The sequence below is a fragment of the Psittacula echo genome, assembly GCF_963264785.1.
Source record: "Psittacula echo genome assembly, chromosome: Z".
NCBI lineage: Eukaryota > Metazoa > Chordata > Aves > Psittaciformes > Psittacidae > Psittacula > Psittacula echo.
This window is the reverse complement of record NC_137742.1, coordinates 73,186,224-73,203,940: the sequence shown is the minus strand read 5'-3', so window position 1 is coordinate 73,203,940 and position 17,717 is coordinate 73,186,224. Positions and strand designations below refer to the sequence as shown.

At 42.2% G+C, this 17,717-nt stretch overlaps 1 protein-coding gene across 1 annotated transcript in view; it reads right to left on the bottom strand.

Moving 5' to 3' along the window:
* Positions 1–13,079, bottom strand: part of SLCO4C1 (solute carrier organic anion transporter family member 4C1) — a gene marked incomplete at both ends in the record, with an annotated part of 37,066 nt that extends 23,987 nt beyond the window's left edge. The window contains 2 exons of the mRNA XM_080637605.1: positions 8,468–8,731; positions 12,863–13,079. Coding sequence (XP_080493731.1) covers positions 8,468–8,731; positions 12,863–13,079 — 481 coding nt within the window. The remainder of the gene's footprint in view (positions 1–8,467; positions 8,732–12,862) is intronic.
* Positions 13,080–17,717: the final 4,638 nt, after the last annotated feature.

The window sequence follows — 17,717 nt, the reverse complement described above, 5'->3', positions numbered from 1 at the left end:
AAGAAAATACCACAAATGATGCTAATGACTAAAGTGTAGCCTAATTTGATCTTCACAAAATAAGTAGATTGCATACGGCAATATAAATCAAACTCTTGACAGAATGTGGCTCTTCATGAATTCCCATTTCCACCCACACTGTCTCAGGCTTTCAGACTGACATAAACTAATTGATTATAGACACTTTCACTTTTCTAGCTCTTCAATTTATATGTCCTCGGAAATTTATCCTCATATTGAGGTGAGAAGTTTACCACATTAGTTTTTTTTCAGAATCATATAATCAGGTGTAAGTATGAAATTAAGAAAACCATCAGTATGCACTTTAATACAATCACCATACTCTTGTTACCAGACTTGGGTTTTTTTTAAGTCACAAAGTACACATGCACTTGCTGAGTGGAGTCATAGACTATATTTCATGTTCCCAAGAAACATTTTAAAAGCAAAGATCATTTACCACAAAGCTAAGAGCACCAGTCTTGTACCAGTCAAAGGTTTAAGCAGATTGTTAAAGTGATACAGGTTAAATCTAACCTGGATTAGATCCACAAGCCTGTTTGCTGCTGTCATAAGAACAATGGTGAGAAGGTACTGCCTTTTATACAACCAAAAGACTCTAACCTTATCTAAGCAAAACTCTGGGAGAAGTTTAAGATGAGTGGCTGACCACTTTTAACTAGATTTTCTCATTAAACTTCTTTCCCTTCTAGAAGTCAGTGGAATAGACTCGCATTTTAAAGAACAGAACTGCATTAAAGGCAACACCGTCCAACAGAGCTAGTCATTGTAAGCCTTCTTGCATGCTTTGAATTTTCTGTCTGAATTCAAGTTATGTAAAGGCCAAAATATCCCCAAGTATCTAACACAACATACCAGGCAAGAGGGTAGAACCAACTGTGAGATGCTTTACCAATTACATTAGACCTAAGACAGGTCTCTTGACTTGGTTTTCTTTGTACCTTGAACTGCAGTCAGTAGATGTGGGGTTTTTTTTGTCTTTTGGCAGGCAGGGAATAGTTCAGAGTTGCCAGGAGTGAGAAATAAAGAACAGCTTGTTTTCCATTCCTTTATAAACAGAAATATATCTTACCTTTAAGTCTTGAATAGGAAACTCAAAGCTTCAATGGACATGCTGAATGAAGACTTAATCCTTGTTTCTAAAGGAAGATGTAACAGTATGTCGTGGTTTAAGCCCAGGCCGTAAATCAGAACCACGAAGTCTACTTTCCCCCCCCCCACCTTTCTTCCCTCCACTTCTGGAGGGACGGGGAGGAGAATCAAAAGAATGCAGCACCCACAGGTTGAGATAAGAACAGTTTAATAACTAAGGTATAACACAAATCACTACTGCTACCACTAATAGTAATAATGATAAAGGAAATAACAAGCAAGAGAATACAACCGCTCACCAACCGGGACCTCGCCCCCACCCCGCAGCATTCTAGCCCTTCCGGGTAGCTCCTAGTTACATCCCCCGTCATGACGTGCTGTGGTATGGAATACCTCTTTGGCTAGTTTGGGTCAGGTGTCCTGTCCCCGCTTCCTCCCGGCCCCTCCTCCTCCCTGGCAGAGCATGAGACTCACAAAGTCCTTGGTCAGTCTAAACATCAGTGTTATCAGCTGTTCCCAGGCCAAAAGTCAGAAACACAGTGCTGCAACAGCTACTAAAAAGGAGAAAAACTGACTGCTACTGCTGAACCCAGGATACAGTATTACAGCACATCTAAGTGCTATAGAGAATTAGGCCAAGCAATGTAGAGAAGAGCAGCACTACCGATTATTTGACTAATTAGATAGTCTCTTCAGAGAGCAAACCCAACAGAAAAACCACAGATATACTGATGACGTCAAATTAGAGCAGGGCATCACACACATTCTCTCACCATTAGTACACAAATGCCAGTCTTCTCCACTCTTAAATTGCCCTTGGCATGTTCTGGGAAGGAAGGTCAATTAATGCCCTTCTGAGAAGATTCACTTTCAGACCTTAAATGACTTGTCTATCACCTGAGTCTCCAGTGGAACAGAGAACTGAAGAAAAGTGTTCAAATCATTCTCCCTCGTCACAGATCACACAACACACATTTCAACTCAAATGGCTAGGGTTTGTCATTAACACAGACAGCTTCTTTTTCCCAAAGAACTCATTCACATCCTGTTACTGAAGAGACTTATGGAATAATTCAGGTTGGTAGAGGTATCAGGGAGTCATGTTGTCGAACTTAATCCAGTGTCAAAGCAGAATGCAGATCAGTTGCTCAGGACTCCACCCAGCAAGTCACCCCAAAACAGACTGTACAGTCTGAGTAATCTGTTCCAGTGCTTGACCAACTTCACAATAAAGTTATCTTCCTTGTGTCAAGTGAAGATCTACACTTCACATTTGCTCTAACAGACATCTTTCACAAATTTAAATATGTTTCAATGAGATCCGAGATGGAAGTTTAAAAGCACATTGCTTATAGCATCAGCAGTTCTTAGTCACAGTATCACACAGTATGTTAGAGATTGGAAGGGACCTCAAAAGATCATCTAGTCCAATCCCCCTGCCGGAGCAGGAACACCTAGATAAGGTTACACAGGAATGTGTCCAGGCGGGTTTTGAATGTCTCCAGAGAAGGAGACTCCACAACCCCCCTGGGCAGCCTGTTCCAGTGTTCTGTCACCCTCACTGAGAAGAAGTTTCTTCTCAAGTTTAAGTGGAACCTCTTGTGTTCCAGTTTGTACCCATTACCCCTTGTCCTATCATTGTTTGCCACTGAGAAGAGCCTGGATCCATCCTCATGACACTCCCCCTTTATATATTTATATACACTAATAAGGTCACCCCTCAGTCTCCTCTTCTCCAAACTATAGAGACCCAGCTCCCTCAGTCTTTCCTCATAAGGGAGATGCTCCACTCCCTTAATCATCTTAGGTGCCCTGCGCTGGACTCTCTCCAGCAGTTCCCTGTCCTTCTTGAACTGAGGGGCCCAGAACTGGACACAATATTCCAGATGCGGTCTCACCAGGGCAGAGTAGAGGGGAAGGAGGACCTCTCTTGACCTACTGACCACCCCCCTTCTAATACACCCCAGGATGCCATTGGCCTTCTTGGCCACAAGGGCACAGTGCTGGCTCATGGTCGTCCTGCCGTCCACCAGGACCCCCAGGTCCCTCTCCCCTACACTACTCTCTATCAGGTCGTTCCCTAACCTATATTGGAACCTGGGGCTGTTCCTGCCCAGATGCAGGACTCTACACTTTCCCTTGTTATATTTCATCAAGTTACTCCCTGCCCAACTCTCCAGCCTGTCCAGGTCCCGCTGGATGGCAGCACAGCCTTCTGGCGTGTCAGCCACTCCTCCCAGCTTAGTGTCATCAGCAAACTTGCTGACAGTACACTCAATTCCCTCATCTAAATCATTGATGAATATATTAAATAATACTGGTCCCAATACTGACCCTTGAGGCACTCCACTAGATACAGGCCTCCAACTAGACTCCGCCCCACTGACCACAACTCTCTGGCTTCTGTCCTTCAGCCAGTTCGCGGTCCACCTCACTACCTGATCATCCAGACCACACTTCCTCAATTTAGCTATGAGGATGCTGTGGGAGACTGTGTCAAATGCTTTGCTGAAGTCAAGGTAGACCACATCCACCGCTCTGCCATCATCTAACCATCCACAATGTTATTTCCTCATAAAAGGCTATGAGGTTGGTCAAGCATGACTTCCCCTTGGTAAAGCCATGTTGACTGCCCCTCATAACCCTCTTACCCTTGACATGCCTTAAGATGGCATCAAGGATAAGGTGTTCCATCACTTTCCCAGGGATGGAAGTGAGGCTGACCGGTCTATAGTTACCTGGGTCCTCCTTCTTGCCCTTTTTGAAGACTGGAGTGACATTTGCTTTCCTCCAGTCCTCAGGCACCTCTCCCGTTTCCCAAGACTTGGTAAAGATGATGGAGAGTGGTCTAGCAATGACTTCCGCCAGCTCCCTCAGCACCCGCGGGTGCATCCCATCTGGACCCATGGATTTATGGATGTCCAGATTGCTCAACTGGTCTCTAACCCATTCCTCATCGACCAAGGCAAACTGCTCCATTGACCTGACTTCATCTGAGGTGACAGGGGTACAGGGCTCTTCAGGACTGCCTCCGGCAGAGTAGACAGAGACAAAGAAGGCATTCAATAACTCTGCCATCTCTGTATCTTCTGTCACCAGGGCACCCATCCCATTCATCAGTGGGCCTACCTTGCCTCTGGTGTTAGTTTTATCAGCCATGTATTTGAAAAAGCTCTTTCTGCTGTCCTTGACCCCTCTCACCAGGTTTAATTCTAAGGAGGCATTAGCCATCCTAGCTGCCTTCCTACATCCTCTAGCAGCAGCCTTATATTCCTCCCAAGTGGCCAGCCCCTCCTTCCATGACCTGTAAACTCTGCTCTTCCACTTGAGCATACCCAGCAGTTCCTTATTTAGCCACGCAGGTCTCCTGGCCCTCTTCCTTGACTTCCTACGTGTCAGGATGCTCTGCTCTTGAGCTCGGAATAAGCAATTCTTGAATGTCAACCAACTATCTTGGGCCCCTTTACCTTCAAGCAGCCTTGCCCATGGGATTTCCTCTAGCAATTGCTTGAAAAGGCCAAAGTTTGCCCTGCTAAAGTCCAGGGTTGCAATTCTACTTGCTATTCTACTGGTCCTACCACACAAGATCCTGAATTCCACCATCTCGTGGTCGCTGCAACCAAGGCAGCCCTCAACCTTTACTGCTTCGACCAGACCCTCCTTGTTAGTGAGGATGAGATCCAGCAGCGCTCCTCTCCTGGTTGGCTCATCCACCATTTGCATGAGGAAGTTATCATCCATACACTGGAGGAACCTCCTGGACTGTGGCTGGGTTGCTGAGTAGTCCTTCCAGCAAACATCAGGGAAGTTAAAATCCCCCACAACGACCACGGCCTGTGACTGTGAGGCCGCTCTCAGCTGCCTGTAGAAGGCCTCGTCAACTTGCTCACCCTGATCTGGTGGCCTGTAACAGACACCCACAACAGTATCGCCCCTGCCAGCCTGCCCCTTAATTCTCACCCACAGACTCTCAACTCGCTCATCCTCTGTTCCTGGACAGAACTCAGTACACTGCAGCTGCTCTCGCACATAAAGAGCAACCCCATCACCCCGCCTGGCTGGCCTGTCTTTCCTGAAAAGGACATAGCCCTCCATGAGTATATTCCAGTCATGTGAGCTGTCCCACCACGTCTCTGTAATGGCCACCAGATCATAATCTCCTGACTTAACACAGGTCTCTAACTCCTCCTGCTTATTTCCCATGCTGCGCGCATTGGTGTACAGGCATTTCAAGGAGGGAGCTGAGCTCACCGATTTCACCCTAGGATTATAGGAGGCCTCCCAGTCTTCATCAATTCTAGAGTGCTGCCCCACTGGGGCAAGCCCAGCTACAACCCCATCCCCCTTCAAATCTAGTTTAAAGCTCTCCAAATGAGCCCTGCTAATTCATGCCCCAGCATCCTTCTGCCTCTGTGAGATAAACCTTTCCCATGTGCCATCATCCGGACTGGAGCCTTATAAAACCAGCTGTTATCAAAGAATCCAAAGCCCTGCCTGCAGCACCAGTCTCTGTACTATAGTCTCTGTACTATAGTCCTCTGTACTATGGGTAACCAAATAACAAATGGTTTCACTACAGACAAACCAGTAGATGGAGCTCCTGACTATCAATATCAGAGCCTGCCGCGACACTGACGACAAACAGCAGGTTACATCTGCATTACAAATTTGAGTCTGAAGCTTTTCTAGAGATAAGACACATTTGATGTTCCTAAAAATTTGTGTAAATAGGTATACCATTGGTTAGCTACTCTTTCAAAAGAAAACAAACTAAAGTGTTATTGTGATAAATATTTCCAATTGAATAGTTTTGTAGAGTAGGATAAGTATATACTCAAAATTAAATTAATATCTTAAGGTAAAACATTAAGTTCCAGGAAGTCTGTCAGCCTTATACTGAACACTATATGTATTTTGCATTCCAGACAAGATCTGTTAATTAACCTGACAGACATATTAAATACCGTGCTAAACTATACTTTGAAGCTGTCCTGCAAGTGAAGCTCACTGTACTCGCATATGACAGATAAAAAAAATATTCAAGTAATCAACTAGGAACTGTTCAAAAATTTCAATACAAAACATCAAATAAAAGATTTTTACAAGGAAAGTGTTCAGGGTGTGGTCCTATTTATTTCTGCAGCTAAACATATGGTTAAGATGCTTCATCATCAGAACTAGCTAAACCAGACATCCTATAAAATCATACACTGTGGTTTACTTAATTATTAAAGGATGCTGTTACACAGCACCTGCAGATTTGTCATGGTGCAGACATTCCCTGCACTCTGTAGTAATTTATCTTTGACAACATTTTGTTTAAGTCAGCTTAAGTCCTTAAATCTGCTCACCACAGTCACAGCACTGGTAGCTGCATTACAATAGTCAAATCAGCATGAATTCATGCTTACAGTGCCATGAAGAAAGTATATGCTCCATTTAAAATTCTTCCTACAGCTTTTAGATTTCAAAAGTCCATATAGAGCATGATCCCTAATAAGATATCACACCTCAGCATCTTTAATGGCAGACGAAGGGACAGATCTCTGATGAAACAGTAACTGATTCTGAGACTTCAACCAAAATTGATAGGAGAGAGAGAGAGAGATCATCTGCAATAGGTGGCCATCTGCCTTCAGACTCCCACCTTGCCAGTTGGAATTGTTTTGTACTAAATTCAGCTTCCCTTCCATACTAGTGAAGTAGGGAGAACAATACTGAAATTGCAGACAGTAATAGAGCCAGGAACAAGTAATCATCTGCTCAGTCTCCAAACACTGGAGAGTTTTTCCATTTGGCCTTAAAAGTTAAATTGACTTCTGCCTCACATCCTCACTTATTAGACGGGGAACAATAGCTTGCCAAAGTTATTGAACTAATGCCTCATGTCAGGACAGCTCATGGAAGTGTGCAATGTGACTAATACTTGAAAAACACTAATTTGAGAATCAACCACCAGAAGACTGAGACCCTTTCATCAGATTGCTTAACAGGCACTTTTTTTAGTGAGCACTACTCTGCTTAGTCACTGATGGCATAAATCTGATTAAATACTGCAATAACAATTAAGACAATCCTGAAATATTAAGTCATCCCACTTTAAACATATCTGAATGTTTCTTTGTTAGTTACTGGTGTACCACTAAGCTGAGATGCATTAAGCACACTGCACTTAAAATCTGGCTTTATAAGAAAAGATATGCAAGATCTCCTGAGAGCTGGCTACTCCCACAATTTCAGTAATGCTTTGTTCAGCATAGTTCAGTAGTGCTCATTCCCTCTACTTCAAAGAAACCCACAAGTTTTTATCAACCTTAGAAGAACTTAGTGAAATTTGTTACAAGATGCCTTTAATACTTCAAAGCCTAAAAGAACTGCAACATGTAGTCACCATCTAACAAGACCAAGTCTAACAGTTTTCTTTTAACATTTATTCTGCATCACTGTCGTGGTTTAAGCCCAGCTGATAATTCAGAACCATGCAGCCACTCACTCAATTCCCCCACTTCTTCTTCCCCCATCTCCTGGAGGGATGGGGAGGAGAATGGAAAGAATGTAACTCCCAAAGGCTGAGATAAGAACAGTCCAGTAACTAAGGTATAACACAAAACCACTACTGCTACCATCAATAATAATAATGATGATAAGGGAAATAACAAGGGAAAAGAATACAATCGCTCACCACCTGCCGACCGATACCCAACCCAACCCGAGAAGTGATCTAGCCCTTTCAGGTAACTCCTCCAGTTTATATACTGGGCATGACGTGCTGTGGTATGGAATACCCCTTTGGCTAGTTTGGGTCAGGTGTCCTGTCTCTGCTTCCTCCCGGCTTCCCCTCCTCCCTGGCAGAGCATGAGACTCAGAAAACCCTTGGTCACAGTAAACATTACTTAGCAACAACAAAAACATCAGTGTTATCAGCATTGTTTCCAGGCTGAAAGTCAAAAACACAGCACTGCACCAGCTACAAAGGAGAAAAATGACTGCTATAGCTGAACTCAGGACAATCACTGACCTAACTTGCATTTCTATTCAAAGAAATGCCAGATCATTTTTTTTTTACACAAAGTGAATTTTAATTGCATTCATCAGCACCAGTGAAAAATTTTATTCAAGTAAAGCTTATAAGCAAGAACTGATATTGACACTCAGATCTTTTCTGAAAATGGAAGTCCACTGTGCAAAGAGACACCTCTTGAACTTTGCTATTTCACAGAATCATTTTATTTTCAGATTAAAGATATTTTTAGGACTCTGACAGAGACTAATTTTGATGTACCAAAGTAAAAGTTGCACCAAGTACCTACACGGACTTTTTTAAATCCTTTCCAAAACATAAGGATAATCTTACCTTCAAGTTTAGTTCCAAAGTGGTATTTTCCACTACTGAAGTGTGGTAAGGAAAATATAAGTGAGCCCAGTCCTAGCATAAATGCTGAGAACGCAAGCCATCGTGGTTTGTGCCCTCTTTCTCCAAAGAAAGATACAAACAGTGCCAATATGCAAAAAGAAATATCATAGCTTGCAGAGATTAAGCCAGTGAGTGAACTGTTCAACTCGTAACGCTTCTCAATTGTTGAAATACTAATGTTGATCAGGCCATTTACCACCACACCTACAAAAAAAAAAAAAAAAAAAATTAGTCAAAAGTACTTTAATTTTATAAAGTTGCAAGGGTAAAGCTACCACTGCATGATGGAATGGTTAAAACAAATATATTTACAAAGCTATACTTACAGGTATTTAATTAGCTTTAAAATCCAGGTAGGTAGTAGAATGATACAGTGCTAACTTAAGCAGGCCAAACTGCACAGAACTATTCCATTTTCTTCTCTATTGTGGGCATTAAAGATTCAACACTCCAATATTAATCTAGTAAAATACCATGCCTCAAACTCTGTTCATGTATTAAGGTTCCAGATTCAGTCTGAGGCACAGAGATTTCCAACAAAATGCATTGCAGCACTATAAGATTCTGTACAACTTAAAAGAAAATTTGTCAAGTTTGAATTCCATTAGAATAAAAGCTACAATGGAAAAGTTCAGGACATAGCTTTCAAATAAAGACTGCCAAACATTTCCTCTCTGCCACCGTGAAGGGAAGATACCAAGCAGCTTCTGAACAGACATCTTTCCTCTATAATATAAAACATATTTAAAAATATGATGCAACTGTTTCAGAGTTAACTGAGGTGATTTACTTTAACTGAGAAAAAAGTTTGCCCTCTGAATCTTCAAGTTCCAGAAGTATCAAAACAACTGGAGAAAAGACCTTGCACAAGCTTCCATACTTCGGCACAGGTGAACTCCAAAAAAACGGATCCAGAAGTAGAAGCCAGTAAAATGCAACTGCCAATGTATGCTTATAAACACTGTTCATTTTTTACATGCGTTGTTTGTAGATACTAAATTGAACCTCCCATCCTACCTCATATTTTCCTACACCAAGTAAAATTTTCAGGAGTTTACTTCTGACAGTTCCCAAAGAGGATTCTGTTGCAAGTGAGATGAATAACTGTACTTTCTAGCTGTCAGATAACTTCATGGTAGTCTAATTAAACTGTGCTCATAATAAAATATGCAACCTGGAAAAAAGTAGTAAGTCTGGGAGTCACAGTTGCAAATAAGGTTAAGACTTCCGTAGTCTGACAAAGATCCCACAGTTATCCTTCCTCTTTCTAAAATTCAAACACAATTCTCTATTGTCATTCTAAGAACAGAATGACAGAGGACTGGGGACAACCACGTATTTTAAGTTAGCCTTCAACAAGCATTGCAGCATCCAGAAGTGCAACTACACAGGCTGAAGTTCAACAGTTCTGCCTAGAGTGCTCTACATATTAAAAAAGATATCACTCCAAATCTGTGATCAACCAGCTATTCTTTCATCAGTGAAATCCGCACCATAACTAAACACTTCACCATTCTATAATGAGGCAGGTCTTGGCATGATAATAGTTTTCTAACAGCCTACTATGGCCTTTTTATTAACAATTACCATTTTATCTGTCAGTGTGACCACCACACTTAAATTCCTACAGGATTAAATAGCAGTATTCAGGACAGTGTCTTTACCTGTAGTTTAAGTTGTCACCTTTAATTTACATCCTAAAAGCCGTAAAACCTTGCAGTTAATTTTACTGGATAATTACATTTAATCTGTAAAAAAGTAAATGTGACAATTCCATTGGAGAAGTTGTGCTGCCATTCATCTAGTGATTAATCACTAAAGTTTCTTCAGGAAAGATGGAACCTGACTGACACTACCTTGATCTGAAAAACAAATGCTACAAGGACATCTCAACATTTAAATAGTAGTATAAATTATTTTTTAACTATCATCCAAACCCTTATTGTCCTACCACATCTGTTTAGAAGATGTGGTAGAAGTTTAGGTACAGTGTGAACTGAACCACAAAATCTAGATTAATCATAAACCAACTTAATTTGGTCGAACAAGACACAAGAGTATTTTTTCTTCACCCACTCAACAGAAAGCACTTTACAGGTTTTGAAAGTACAGTGGCTTTGAAGCAGTAGATTGCAAGCACACAATTAAAAAAGAAAAAAAAAAAAAAAAAAGTCTTTCCAGCAACAAATCTAGTCCACATATTAAGTATTAGTGCTATTCAAAGTTTTCAGAAAGATTAGATCAGGCCAGTCTCAAACAGTGGTTCTGTTGTTTCATTTACCAAAATTATTACTGACATTACAAAAAACTGTCTTGCTTGTACCCAAGATAGTGAAATAACTTTTTTGCTACCGCAGCATATCTGGTTACTGCATGACAAGATGCAATCATATATTTATGCACCTGGGAGGGCCATACAGAAAGCAGGTATTAGTCATGTATCCATGTTCTACACAAAGTAGTGTCTTCTATTCTTGAAATACAGGTTTCACATGTCCTTGAAACAGAAACAGCCAGAAATGAAGATTTAAGTTTCACCTGCAATCTCTTGAGAAGCTGAAATGCAGCATATCAGATGTTAACGATAACAACAACTTATTTCGTACGGCAGCTAGAAGATAGCCTAATAAATACATGCCTTCAGTTAGAAACACACATACAAAAATCTATGCACTTGTACCAGGCCTCTGCAGTAAACCACCTACTGTAAATCAAAAGTGTGTTAAAGATTATTTCATTGTTCTTCAGCACATTAGGAAATAAACTTTCCTGGAGGCACATTAAGTATTAGCAAGTTTTATAGATGTATTTTATGTTCCTTAGTGATGCTTTCTGTAATTTGGAGGCAAAAGCTACAGTACAGTAGTAGCTCACCCCCAGTGCTTTTATCTAAGTTCTGGAGCTGCAAGCCCTGAATATTTTTGCAAAGTTTCACATGCAGCAGTGAATTTCTTGTGTGAAAATATTCTTAGTTTTTTCCACATCTCAAAAAGAGTTGCAACTTCAGTATTCAGTGCCCGACTTCCTTTCTATGATCTAGCCAAAGGAAGGGTACTTCTTGTGAAAATCCAGATGACATATAATTAAGAATGCCACAAAGCCTGTAATAGCTATGCCTACATCAGCTGCCAAAACAAGCATCAGAATTTTCCTTACATTAGGCCCTAAATTTGAGTTACATTAGGTAGGCACCTCTCTGAGGTCTGGCATACATCTACAGTTAGATAACAGGACCAAGAGCTGCATAAGCGGCATAACCAACACCAATGTCATCCTAAGGGGACAGAGTTTCTTATGATATTGCTGCTCAGTTCTCCTCAGACCAGCCCAGTTACTTCAGTGTTTCAGGCAGGAATACAGCAATCTATAACCTCACGTCTTTGGCACAGGCTACCTGCTCTCCTAGCACTGAATCGTTTCTTCTACATGCCCCCTCAACCCCACATCCCTCTACAGCAGTCTCATGTGCAACAAGGATGAGCTTAAAAGCTTCCTATTTTTTCAGGAAAAAGTTTTCTTTTCTAGCTAGTCCAATGAAGCTGAAGGGTTCTGAACATTAATCCAATTATTACTGCTTTCTAGGCCTATGGCTTGCAAAGGCCCCAACAGATCTTGTTACAGAAAGCCAAAAATATGGATAAGAATATCTGAAGTTGAACAACAGATATTAAGAGCAAGCAAAATTTCAGGTTCCCCTCAAGGTTAATCCCCTAGCTATGTGCTAAAAATGGCTGCACTGGGATTCACGGAACAAACGAAATGTCTTTAAAGCCACATAAAATACCCAAAGCCGCATTCAACCATGCTAAGGTACCTTTCTAACTGGCAGGCAACAAAGCACATGCTAGGGCACTACACTGCTATTGGTTTACAGGATTTGTTTTCTTCCCTGGACCAGCCGTCTCAACCTGCACAGCATGCATGGTGCACTACCTGAATGTGAGCAATGGGGATCCAGTACAGACAAGAGCAGAGTATGAAGCACAGAGCTGATGGGGCTGTGGGCTTGGCAGTGGTCAAAAAGGTGGGTGGGAAAATAAGAAAATGAGGAACTGAGAGAAGTACAGAGTGCAGTACTATCCAGGGCACTTCCTCCCCTAGAGAGAGTGTAGTGACTAATGTCACTTTTCAGCACCAACACTAGACTCAGGCAGCTGGAGGAACCCTGTCTCCCCTCACCCGCCACCACCACCATCACTCTTCACCTTCCTTTCCCAGACCAGGCTCCCCCGCAGCTCCAGAATGGAGAGCAAGATGTGCCCAGGACAGCAGGAGGGCCCCACAAGGAAGGTGGGAAGGAGTGCAGCACCTCACTGCGTCTCCGGAGAAGGTTACCTTGGAAGATGGCCAGCAGGCTGTACATTGCCAGGAAGCCCTCAGGGTTGTTGCAGACCTGAAGAGCCTCGGGGGCAAAGCAGCCCCAACCGCAGGGCCCCTCCCCAGACTGCGCGGGGATGCCGCCATCTACCTTGGCGGAGCTCGCCTGGCGCTGGCTGCCAGTGTCGGGGCTGGGCGGTTCAAACACTGGGTTCTCGATGCCACTACCCTCCATGGCAGCGTCGGAATACCGCAACCCAGCACCGACTGCAACGCTCCTCTAAATACCACGAGCGCAGTCAGGTGGCGGCGCTTTCCCCCTCCTATCGAGGAGCCCGTCCCGCTCCGCCCCGCCCCACTCTGCTCCGCTGGGGGCCGTGTCCGGCAGATCCCGCCGGCCGCCCTTACCAGTGCTGTCACCGCCGGCCCCGGCAGCGCTTGTCCCGTGGCCGGCCGGTGCAACGGGCCGAGCCCCGCGGGCACGGGCGCCATGAGGGGGGGAGCCCTTGCCATGGAACGGTCACAGAGCGACCGACATTATCAGTCGGGAGGGCCAGGGGTGAGGGCCGGCTTCTCTTCTGTTTCGGCTTCGTGTGTCCAGTCAAGTTCTTCCTCCGACTGCCAGTTCAAGGCTGAGCGACAGAAGGGCACGTCCGTATTCGGGGAAAGGTTTGCTCTGAAAACAATTGAAAGTCAAACACCTGAAAATAATGTTTCTTCCGAGAAAGGAGAAAAAAAAAAATACCCACAAAAAACAACCCAACCTCAAGATGTTCTTTGTGAGTGCTGCAAAAACTGAAAGGGTTTGTTTTTTTTTTTTCCAGATAGAGTACTTTCCCACTTTGTGCAAGAGAGTTGGCATATGACCCGTTTGGGTGTGGAAACCCATGTCCAACCAAAAAAACCCTGGATATCTGCAAATGTCATCCTTTGGAAATACTATTTCCCCTACTGTACCTCAGAGAGTTTCCACCTGCAGGAGCTTCCAGCCATTGAGCAACTTAATTCAGTTGCAGACCATGAGAATTTGTCAAGTGTTCAAGGAAGTATTGAGTCTGTTTGCATATAGGGGGAGTTAACTTCACTCATCTGCACAAGAACAACTGGGAAGGAGTCCAGGAATCAATTACCCATCACTAGGGTTAATCTCTGGGTAGTATGCGTTTGTCGAAGAGCCCTTCCCCTTTCAAGAGTTCAAAATGTTTTAGAGACAAGTGAAATAAGACTGAAACTGGAGACATGAGGTGTGGCTTTGGTTTCACAAAGAAAACCAGGGCATCTTCATGAATTCTCAACGGTCCTCTCTTCCCTGGTGTCACAGCTCTTCAGAAGGAGCCACACATTTTCAAATATTTATTAGAGAAAAATATTTCAAGTCCAGAAACTACGTGAAGATGGTCTTCTTCAAAAAGAAAACTGGTAGGTTATAGAAGATAATGTGAATATTACGTATTCATTCCAAGGGAGAAATCAGCTGCTGCTGCTGCAATGTGCAGGGGCAGCCGGTGGTGGCTGGAGCTGGAGGGCTGTGGGCTTCCCTGGACACAGGGCCTTCCCCACCCTCTGTCTCGGCCTCTTCAGGGTCTTTCTCAGGTACTGCTCCAGCCCACAGCCACCCAAGCCCCCAGGAGCTCAGATAGCTGCTCCCCAGTGAAGTGTTCCACTGCTGGTCACTGACAGCCCCCAAACCCTGAAATTATTTTACTATAATTTCAGGCAATAATCTGGAGTGGGTTTTCCTCAAATGGCTATCAAGATACACCCCAGTTAACAGCCTCTTGAGAGATCTAATATCCTGATCTTCACTACAGCCTGTATGCTAGAGTAGTGAGAATAATCCACTAAATTGTTAATTACACTGCTAATGAGAAATAAAAACGTCCTTTGATCTGCCAGCTAGGTTTATTGTTATCTTCATTTAATTGTCACCGTTCCAGCTGATGATTTTGGTTTTAATATCAGAGGAAGGTGACAGAAAGAAAAGGAAAAAGAGAAGTGAGTGGAGCTCACTGTGAAAAATAGTCTCTTCAGCTGAAGCAAACAGTATTTTTATGAATACTGGGGAGGGTATCATAGTGGTGTCCAGTCTCGAACTACTCTGAGAATTAAATAGGGAATCAAATAATTCAGAGGATTAAATAGAAGTGCACTTTAAAGAGTTTATACCATGCTAGTATATTGAGATATTGAGGTGCTGGAGTGGGGCCAGAGAAGGGCAATGGAGCTGGTGAAGGTCCTGGAGAACAAGTCTGATGAGGAATGGCTGAGGTGACTAGGGGTGCTTAGTCTGGAGAAGAGAAGGCTCAGGGGAGACCTTATTACTCTTTAAAACTGCCTGAAAGGAGGATGGAGCCAGGAGGTGGCTGGTCTCTTCTCCCAAGGAACAAGCAATGTAACAAAATGAAACTGCTTCAAGCTGCACCAGGGGAGGTTTAGACTGGATATTAGGACTGATTTCTTCCCCAGAAAGGTGGTCAGGCATTGGAACTGTGTGCTCAGGGCAGTAGTGGAGTCACCAGTCACTGGGAAGTGTTCATAAACTGTGTAGACGAACCCCTCAATGACATGGTTTAGTAGTGGCCGTGGCAGCACTGGGGCAATGGTTGGACTTGATGATCTTAAAGGTCTTTTCCAACCCAACCGATTCTGTGATTTTAGGAGAAAAGCACAGGGACAGAAAGAGAGAGAGAGGGAATGAAATATAATGTATTTTTGAACTGGTTATGTTTCCTGAGTGATACTGTTGTTCCTCAATAAGCAATTTACAGAGATCCAACTGGCTTTTATAAATTGCTATGCTACTGCTGTATCATTACAAGCTATTAAAGAAGTTTAAATTCCTGACATTCAAGACTGAATACATGATCTGCCTGAAAATATAAAATACAACTGGTTTCCAGTGAGGTATTTAGAATGCTCAGATACAAATGGTAATAGAATGAAGTAAATAATCTGTTGATCCAGATGGAGGTTGCTCATAGAAAAGGCAAATATGACCTACAATTTGTATGTTCGTTAGCTATCAGAGTTAATGGAGACTTGCTGAAGATGTTCTATAAGCTGCTTTCTGCTAAAATTCTAATGGATTTAGTGAATTTTAAAGCTTTAGGTGAAGCTTGATGAAATTATGGCTAGGATATGGATATGAAAACAGATTAACTAGGATGTCTTTTTCTGATCCAAAGTTCCTGTGAAGGAACTTTTTCCTGTAATGGGAAACTACATTCTAGGGGAAAAAAATGATAGTTAACTCAGAATAATATCATAAAATTCATACTGGAATACCTTGCAGAGAGGCAAGCAAGTATTTTAAAGAAAAAATTGCTATATTTGTGGGCGTATTATAACATGTAGCCTTCTTCTACCTTCACAGTGTTGTATTTGATCAGCTACAGCTTCTGCAGTCTCAGAAGTCATAGAAGTTCTCAAGTTGCATTGCATTGTGCAGTGTGCAATTGCATTGTGTCTCATTTTTGATCAAACATAAACCCATCATAGGAATGCTAGATAAGACCAGTGGATTCGCTTAAGAAACAGTGTTGCTTTTCAAGAAGTCTAAGAACTGCCATTCTCTGAATTCCAAAAGTGATCAAGTTTTGCCATCAGATAAGACCAAAAAATGCATATTTAAGATATTCTTTGTCAAGCATCTCAAAGCCATCCCCTCTCATTTAAAGGCCAAGTGGTTCACAGACCCACTCTCACATTGTAAGAAGATTATCTCCCAGAAACATGACGCGTTTTGTCAGTACAATGCTCCCTTTGGCTCTACCAGCTATAAAATAAGATGAAAAGTAGATTACCTAGGATCCTACCAAACTAATTTTCCAGGCAGCTTTTCAGTGTTTGCTGAATTTTTTAGTTGTCGAATACTTCCACAACTTTATTTCTGATACTTTGGCACTCTGAATAAAATCTTTTTCCTCTGTGGATTATTTTATTTCTACTGTGGTAGCTCTCTCCAGTTAATTTTCAGGTACTTGGCCAAGGTCAGAATTGACTCAAAGGAAGCTGTGAGAAAACAGTGCTGCCTTTTTAAATGAATAATCTTTCTTTGTGTCTGCCATTTTTTTTGTGTTTTTTTTTTTTTTTTGTTTATTTGTTTTGCTTGTTTGTTTGTTTGTTTGTTTTTCCAGTGGAGAAAAGCCTTGGGTCTTCTTGAATTTTTGTCTAGATTGTGTTATTTAAAGATATAGTAAACACCTCTGCCAAGTATATTTCCCTGTGGATTTGGGTATGTGGATTGGGGTATGTTAGCACCCAGAGAGAGTCATAATAGGGTAGAAATTTGCCTGCCTGTTTGGCATGCAGAACCAGGAATTTGGAACTTTAGTTATCTTTTCTCTTGACTGTCTTCATTGTTTCATATTTCCAGTAAAATCTGAATTCCATTTAAATCCTGATGTTGTACTTGTTTTGGAAACAGTGTAAAATAAGCATTTTGATTGTGTGTAGCTTTCTATTTTTTATGCAAAAATTATCTGGTTTTGTTTCTTTTTGAACACATTTATTCTTTTGAAAGTGAACAAAGCAGTCCTACAGCTTTGTACTCTTCTGCTGTTGGATGTGAACTAGCTCAAGGTATCTCTAAATTACATTGTGCTTCAGGGCAGTCATGCTTCTGCCAACGCTGCAATAACCTCTCTGCTTGTTTAAAGTCTTGTACCTATGTTATTTAAGGTAATGTAGCTCTTAATCTGCCCTGTGTCTAATTGTAGGCCCAAAGAAGCAATATCAACTTTCCCCTGTTTTGAATATATGTCAAAGGAGACATTTTCTTGAATTATTACCTTCATTAAGACATTAGTAATGGATCTTCTGTTCTACTTTTGTGCCTTTTTCATCCTTGAGAAGTCCAACCAACCTACCCTGC